This window comes from Cryptomeria japonica, chromosome 7 (genome assembly GCF_030272615.1).
Source record: "Cryptomeria japonica chromosome 7, Sugi_1.0, whole genome shotgun sequence".
In the NCBI taxonomy this organism is placed as follows: domain Eukaryota; kingdom Viridiplantae; phylum Streptophyta; class Pinopsida; order Cupressales; family Cupressaceae; genus Cryptomeria; species Cryptomeria japonica.
The window spans coordinates 363,855,416-363,864,485 of record NC_081411.1 but is presented as its reverse complement, the minus strand read 5'-3'; the positions used below and the strand labels follow the sequence as shown (position 1 = coordinate 363,864,485).

Below are 9,070 nucleotides of genomic sequence, written 5' to 3'. Positions count from 1 at the left end.
AAATCAATTTATTGATATATTCATTTTTTCGATTAAAAAAAAGTATAATCAATCTATTGAAGAAGATAAAAACGTTGACTAGAAGTTAAAGAATGATGTGAGAAAAGGAGGAAAAAAGGGTATCATATATTTCTAAATTTTGGGGGATGGAATAAAGACATTATTGATTCACTTTGACTAGAAGTTACAAGAATGATGTAATAAAAGAAAAATGGTACTATATACTTCTAAATTTAGTCACTTTGACTCAAGTTAAAAGAATGATATAAGAAAAGAATAAAAAGGTACCATATATTTCTAAATTTTTGGGCACATGGGAGGCTCTGGTCAAACTACCTTAATTCTAATTTTATATGAGGTTTTTTATTTTATTTCATATATGTTTTTGGAGTGACAAATATATTTAATTATAAATATGAAATTTGTCTGGGTGTATTATCAAAGTATTTTTAAGATATATTTTTTTAAATTATTAAAAAAAAGGTCTTATTAATCACATGCTTGTCATAAAAAAAGATAGAGGATATTTTTTTAGGATGTATAACATTTTTTAGTAACTAAAAGGAAACAAAAAAAAATGTATAATTTTCAATTTCAAAAGAGAAAAAGGGAGGTTGGTCAAACAAGAATATTAATCTTTAACCAATCACATCATTATGTAAATAGGAAGACAATTTCCTTTGAGACATTATGTGGTTGACTTAAGAATCTGACATTTGAACTACATATACTCTCATGGAATAAACACTTCATTAATTTATAGATTAGAAATTAAAAATATAACTAAAAAAAATTAATTAAAAGTGTTAAGTTCAATTGATGGGAATGATTCTATATTATTTTGATCATGTCATAGGCTGAAACCTCTCTAGATGAGAGTCAAGGAGTTAGGGGTATCCATTATGCCAAAATCATTTAGGGCACGATCTCGATCTCATCCCTTATAATGTTAGGGCTTTGCACTCTACAAGACTTGATCTTTGGTAGACTCATTTTAAACCATTCAACTTCACCAACACATCAATGACTTGTTGACGATAAGTCCAAGTTTGATTTCTGAATGATTTTGATAGACTAAGGGTAGGTCCCCATACCATTGCTTAGCTTATTTTTGCTAGTAGTCACTACTCAATATTTTTAGGAGCAATTTATGTAGTTCGTAGTCTCATAAATAGTTAATTTTGTTGCTTATGTTTTAAGCAATTATCTTAAATTCTATTATTTTTAGATGAAATCATTAATAATAATTTCTACATCAAATTAAGAAAAAAGATTGGAAAGGAAGAAATTTGTGAAGCCACGTATCATTTTTTTCAATAAACAGACACATACCCCTGAAAACATGGGATAATTTATTTTATTCTCAATAGACCAATTCACTCTACTTATAAAAACTAAACTAAAAAAAGGTTGTAATCCTATTCCTTAAATAAAAAAATAAAAAAATAAATATATACTTAATATTTTATTTAACCTACTTAAAAGTTGAGGTGCCAATATCTAAGGGTAATTCAATTGTTCTAAAAAACACACATATCCCATTTTTTATGAGGCTTTTCGGAGGAGCCAAGTGAGGAGATTTTTTTGAGTTCAACTACTACATTGAATTCTATAATTAACACGTTCCAAGTACGGCACGTTACCATCAATCGCTGTTTCACACGTCATCGCTCGGACCACATGAACATACGTCTACAAATAGAATTTTGTGTAGTTTTTTCTAAACTTAAACTTATTCCATAATACATCGATAATAGAGTAGATAGACACGTGCACGTCAAGCGCGTGAAACATATGCTAGCCATTCTATTTTCATAGTACAATATACCTGCAAATTCGGTATTGTTTAGTAGTTGAATACACAGATTAACTCGCCCAAATCATCTTAGCCATTGACCACTCTGTACCCTGGAACTCCTAATTTAAAAAGGACCAAAAGGAACTTTGCATGAAGCTTCTGCCCAGGGAAGCTTCGACGATGAATCTTCAGTTAACCAGTCAAAGAAAAAGAATCCTGAAATGGGTATATATAAAAACTTTCACAGCAGTTGAGAGATCATATCTTCAGTGAGCAACAATGGCGGTAGAATTGTATACTCAGTACTTTTCCAGTCATCCTTCTGATCTGTCTAATACAGTTGCTACAAATGACTACAATCCCCACAAGCGTTGCTCTGATCTCACTGTGGATGAGCTTTTTGGTGAGGCAAATTCTGAGGAACTCATTGTTCTTTCAGAGGAAGACATTAAACGCAGAAGAAGAAACCAGAATATAGTCTTGTGTGAAAGAACAAGGAGGAAAAAGATGAAACATTTGTTCTCTACTTTGCAGTCTCTGCTACCTGAGTCCACTACCCCCAAGGTAATTAATTTAATGGCTGCTTTCTTATGTGAGAGATTTATTTCATTAAGATGTAAAAGTTTCCTGTTTACACTGTATATTACATTATGAAGAGGATGGTCCATCATTAAGAAGAGGAAAGTCGATGGATCTGTGGTCCATCATTTTGAAGAGGATGGTCCATCATTAAGAAGAGGAAAGTCGATGGATCTGTGGTTCATCATTAAGAAAAAGAAAGTCTATTGATCGAAAAAAAAACATACATAACATAAACTAAAAGCTTTTGAATCTTAATGTAATAGACTAGAAAATTAAATTAGTTGGGTTTGTTTCTATTGTTTGCACTTAAGTTTTCTCTTTGGACTTGTGCTAAACTTATGGGGTTGTGGAATTTCAGGTACCCAGATATTGTATTATAGAAGAAACCAGTAAACATATTGAGAATCTCCAAAACAAAGTCCAAGCACTGAAGAAGAAGAAAGCCCAGTTATTGGCCACACATTGTAGCAGCACAAAAAAGTCATTAAGATATAACCATTCATCAGCCATTGAGAAAGAGTCCATAAGGCCTCATGTGGGTATACAAGTTTATAGCAGTGAAACAGCTATAATAAGAATTACTGCCTCAAGAATGCCATTATCTCTCTGCAAGATTTATGAGGAGGTTGAATCACATGGTTTGGACATACAGAGTGCAGATGTTTACAAAGGGAACTCTCTTGTCTTTCTCTATTTCCATGCCACAGTAATTGCAGGAACAGACTGCCATAACTCATTAGAAATGAGCCAGGGCAAACCTAGTCTGCACCAAATTTTACAGAAGATATATTAATATTATGTTGTTGAGGATGTAATGAAAAATAGGTTGTTCTTAACCACATATTTAAAAACAATGCATGTTTTCATTAAAGAGACTGGTAGCTCTTCTCCAAAGGAGGTAGAGTAAGTTTTGGTGAGCATGTGGTGGTTATTCATTTCACCAATAGAAAAAATTTAACTGAGAAGTACATGTTATCCTATTGAACTCTGGACAAACAATTATTATTCCTTTTTTTAAAAATGGGAAGTATATGCTACTTATTTGAATAGAAATACATTTTTTTTCAACTCAAATGAGGAGGAGGGCTGGTTATTCAAAATGGAAAAAAGTATATATGTATTTTTTAATTCTAAAATATGTAAAAAATATATTAAAGTAAAATATATAAAAGAAATCTAAAAACAATTGCATATATTTAATTTTATGTTCTCGATTTTTTGATGATTATTTGAAGATTAAGTAGGTTCTTTCTTTGGAAAGCTTTTGGAAATTAAATTTTGATGGTGCATCTTAAGAGTAATTTGGGTTTTGTTTGGCAATAGTGTGTCATTTGAAAAAGAAATAGATGATCACTCAAAGTAGCTGTAAAAAAAATTGAAATCTAGAACTAGTAATGAGGTTGGAGCTTAAGCTTTACTACTTGGTCTATATCTAGTCAAATCATGTAACCTTGATACTATTATAATCTAGGGCAACTTGGTCATCACCATCTGAATTTGAAATCATTACTTGTCAAAATGGAAGATTATGAATATTTTAAATGAGGCCTTCGAAATATTTGATAGCATTCCTTCCTACCATATATCAAACATTGCTACCAAGAAAGAAATATGGTGGATTTGTTTTTCAAAACAAGGTATGGATCAGGAAGAGATCTTAATTTTGGATGATAGCGTCGCATAGTGGTCAAAACTCCAAGATATAATGTGAAGTAATTTCAATGCAAACCTTAATTAATTCTTGTGGGGTGATGATGATAATTTGGTCATTATTTGTTATGGGACGTACTCCCAAATATTTCTAATCATTTTTTCTCACTTATGCAATGAAGGGAGGCCTCATTCATCCACATTGCAAAGTCCTTCCTCGCTCCTACTTGTGGTGTGTTATGGAGTGGTGGTTACAATTGGGTGCTTCTATGAGATAAATGGCTTTTGATGGTGAAATAGTGATGGATTTCTTAAGGAAATCTTTTCCTTTCAAGAGGTTGAGGACCTTAGGTTATTATGGTAACTCTAGGTAGAAATTTCATCAAAGGAGCTCCAAGGAATTGGGTTAATTCTAAGGTTTCAACAATGTTTGTGGGTAATGTTTTTTTATTGGCTAGAGATAAGAAGGTAACCAAAGGCTTAGGGAGATAAGTTTCATTTAGGTAAAATTTAGGTCTAATTTAGATGTCGCTACATGGATGACATAAAACTAAAACCCCCTCCTCTCTCTTGGTGATTGATTATGAATTTTAAGGGTTGGCATTAGTTAACATTGTCAAATATATGGAAAAAGATTTGAATCCCCCATTCAAGAGGTTGCAACCATTCGTAAGTTTATTTCAATGGACAAAAGAAAACATGTGTTATCACACTACTCTAACTAATCTAAAAATACTCTTACAAGAAAATTCCTCCCCTCTTCAAGAACCCTTCATAGTTGACAAAAACTAATGTCATTAAATTCTAGGTGAAGAGAGAAACCCTTGTAAAAAATGAACATGGATTGCATGTAGTCCTAAGTATTGTGGTTTTTCTATTTTCTTTATCATTTTTATTTTGTAAGGTTCTTCTAATTGTATCTTGGTCACTATTTGGGGCAATTTTGTTTTGCATGCTTGGTGTAGTAGATTCGATTATATAAAAATAGCATATGTATATGATAGAAGTTGCAATAGATGCTTGGTGTAATAAACAAAGCTATGTTAAAACAACATCTAATCACCTAATGACAAGAATAAAAATCTACATTACAAGGGATATTCACTCAAGAAACGCTTCAAGTTGGAGAGTTAAATAGAACACATCTACACATAAGAATCACAATATATACCATTTACTAGTATGTTTGTTGTCTTGATCAATGGCCTAAGGTCCTAAACTTGTGACTTAGCATAGCACATCATTTGCAATCGAGCAACTTCCTTGACGAATTTTTAAACATTGTTAGTCTTATGTATCATCAGATATATGTTATCAACATGATGCGAGTTACAAAAATCCACTACTAGTCTGAAATCAACCTTACAAATTACATTATAGTTATGTACACTAGATCATTTTCAAATCACTCAAAATAGACCTCAACCCACTCAAAATTAACCTTAGAAAATAACACATATCCTACATTTACTTTTACGAGTAACATTATAATGTATCAATTCCATGATCAACATCAACTCTTTATTTAAATCTAAATTAACTATAATACTAGTTTTTAATACAATAAATATCTCATTAACAACTACTACCCATGTGTCTAATTAAGATAGACGTAAAGGCCAAAAAAGCTTTGTGAATAGAATGGTGATTCATACTAGGGCCCACCTAAGTAAAGAAGCACGTTTAAAACACTCACTCTCTAAATATTAATTGAATATGGCACGCTTAGGTGCAACGTCAGTCTTGTCAGGGCAGGCTTTATATTAACCAACGTGCAGTTTAATTTAGAATTTCCCAAGGGACCCACGTTATGCCTAAATAAGCTCTAGAAAACTCAATCCATTGTCTTTTATCTTTTTGTTTTCTTAAGATGCTATAAAATATAATAAATAATGATGGGCGCACTAAGGGTTATGATTTTATTTTTTAATGTATAAATAAGTGGTTAAAAAGGTGAAGTGCATCTTTGACTGTACTAGTTTATATTTGTTAATTAAATTGAAAAATCAGAAAACAATTCTTTTGGTAGAGGTTGAAAGTGATGATATGTTTTTTGATTATGTCATTGTTATGATTCAAATGTTCTAGAAGTGATGTTGAAAGAATGGATACCTCTCTGAATTTAAAAAGTATAAAATAGAATTGTGCTCTTTTCTAATTAAAAAATAAAAATAAAAATTATAAATGTATTTGATATAGATTTAGAATATATTTTTTTATTTTTTTTGTAAAGAATTTATTGAGCTTGAACTATGTAAAGTTATTCATCTTAAGGAACCTCACCTTTTATTATAAGTAATCAAATGTTTTCAATTATATCATACCATTTACCATCTACTGAAGTTATAAAGAATATTATGTTGTAAGCACAATCGGTGTTAATTTTGAATTTATTTGGTAAGAAAAGCATTAAAAATAACATTTAAAAAAAATTACACTATACAACAAAGGTCACTTGGTTTAATGGCAAAGTCCATGTTGTAGGCATCTAGATGTTTAGATGGTGTTGAATTCAAATCTTCTAAAATACAAAAGAAAAAATAATAGTAATTACGGATTAAAATCCTTAGCCTCCCTTCGACTTTGGGCCATTCTCTTGTTTACTTTTAGGTGCCCTGGTTTATCGAAGGCATTTCTTTCACTTGTGTCATGTGTCAAAAGGGCGCGTTTTTCAGATCAACGCTCTTGCCTTAGCCTCACCAAGCTCTGTTATGTTGTCGCATGTCCTTTCTCCGCGTTCTTGCCCGAGCCCTTGAGCAAATTGAATCCTTCATGTCAAGCCTGCCACATGTCGCATTGGTGGGATTTTCTTAGGGAAGGAAAGCGAGAGGCACCAAAATCCTCTGCCAACTCGCCACGTGTCTCATCCACACGTCTTTCAGGATAAGGGAAATAAAGGCGAGAAGAGTCTCCACCCGTCTGCCACGTGTATCTACAGCCAAGCAATTAGCCACACGCTAGGGCAAGTAAAACATCGAGGATCATCGCAGCTCAAAGATTAATCAGAAGCATGATCTGATGTGAAGCGTCCATTCGGGAAATTGTGCAAGCCGATACAAAGAACCAGTTTGTTGAAGTGGTTAAGCCAAAATGATGATTCAGGGTGATGGGGCAATCCTCGTGTAGAAGGAATGATGGCATTTTGAAGGTGGACAACCATGTGGACATGAGGAGGAATCATTTATGTTTCCTCAGGTATCTTAATTTGTAACAAAGGGGGCTATAAAAAGGCAGTTGGTATTAATTTTAGGGGGTCCAATCACAGAGGAAATTTTTGTGCTTTGCTCAGATTTTAACATTTCTCAATTTATACAAATAGGCACTCAAACTGTGCCAATTTCCAACCTTTGTGCTTGTTTATTTCCATTCATGTTGAATTATGTTCTATGTCATTTTTTAGTAAGGACTGAAGATTTGTACCCTGTGAAAGCTTTTGAGATTTTAATATAACTTTTGTTGGTTGAATCATGTTTGATACTCTTTTAATCAGTGATGGTGTTTTGGAATTCCATTATGCTTATGAATAAACTTATGAGATGAATATTTTTTATTAGCATATTATAGCCGAGCTTTTTATCTATACATTTGTGTATGATTTTCAGTGCTTAAAATGTTTTAAATCTTTGAATCTTTGGTACATCGCCTTAGTTTAGATAGTTTTCTTAGTTTTATCGTTTCCCCTTTTCTCTTTTATGGTGAAGAGTAGGCTTCTAAAATCTCGGAGGTTGTTTAGTGGAGCACAATAGGTTCCCCATTCACTGAACATCCCATGAGGTTTTTGTCTTGAGGGAAACTTTAGGCATCAATAGTTCTTTTTCTGGCATGCCTGGTGGGACCGAAAACATCTTAATTTTAGCGGGTGTGTGAGTCATAGGCCTATTACCAAATCCTAATCATAGCAATTACTAGTAAATGCTAATACCACCGCTGGTAACAATCACTCAAGGGAGAGGTACATGAGAAGGTGTAGAAGCTCAAGCACAAGTCCATTGCAAATGGAAGCCCCTTAGAATTTTGTGACATGGAATAGTGGCAACTGATGCAGAGCCCTGGTATAGGTATAGAGTAGGTTCCCCTAGTCCAAGAACAAACCAAGGACTCTAGCAATCACAAAAGACTTTAAGGGGTTAAGGAAGATCAATTTGATAAGTCCCACATCATCTCTGCCCTATATATGCTTCCTCACAAGGTCACTTCCCTTGAATGCTTCACAAGGACTTCTAGTGATTCTTAAGGACCCTAGAGTCCAACTAGGTTTGGTCCACTCTTCAATTCACCAATGCCTATCTAGGGTTTGGTTTGAACTCCCCTAGGTCAGGAAGACCCTTTTCAATCACCAATTTAGGTTCCCTTTAATGGTTTGTGATAGTTATTGCAAGAAGGCCTACTAATCCTAGTAGCCCTACCATACCGATTTTCCTCAGTTAACTCCTTATTTCTCCCAAGGACCTAGACAAATAATTCCAGATTTGGATACCCTTTAATGAGTTACAAAACATATCTAAAGGGTTCCAATAGCTCAGGAATACAAGGGTCCAAACCCTATCTTGGTTAGGAGACCTAATAGGCCCAATTAGGCCTATTTTACAAAGGAGAGGGTAGGAAAAAGCCCTATCTTATCAAACCAACACAAGTAAAACTCTTATGACATGGTAAAACCATCAATTCCTAAGTTTTAGATAGTGATCAAACCCCTAGAACCTAATGTGGAACCTATTTGTTTAAACTTCCATGATGGTCACATGGAGTTGCCCACCTTAATGCATCAAACCCTTGCCTCCAACCGGTCCTAACTTGCAAAAGGATACCAAAATATTAAAATACATTGGCCATACTTGGATCTCCTCCAGATCCGTGGACCACCAATGAAAGATCAGCAAGAATTGGCCATTTCTTTGTGAAACCCTAGGTAAAACTATCAAATCTACAACACTTCCAGAAAATAACCGGTTTCTCCCTTGTCCAGGTGAATTAAGACCTCAGAATTGATGCATATGAAAGGTGATTGGCCACTCTACCACATGCCACTATTTTTCTAAT

The 9,070-nt window shown here is 33.6% G+C and overlaps 1 protein-coding gene across 1 annotated transcript; it reads left to right on the top strand.

Annotated features, from left to right (window-relative positions):
- The first annotated feature begins 1,814 nt into the window (after nucleotides 1-1,814).
- LOC131040015 (transcription factor bHLH100) lies at nucleotides 1,815-3,405 on the top strand. The gene is made up of 2 exons (XM_057972889.2): nucleotides 1,815-2,362; nucleotides 2,739-3,405. The coding sequence occupies exons 1-2, from the start codon at nucleotides 2,078-2,080 to the stop codon at nucleotides 3,171-3,173; spliced, it is 720 nt and encodes a 239-aa protein (XP_057828872.2). The 5' UTR covers nucleotides 1,815-2,077; the 3' UTR covers nucleotides 3,174-3,405.
- Nucleotides 3,406-9,070: the final 5,665 nt, after the last annotated feature.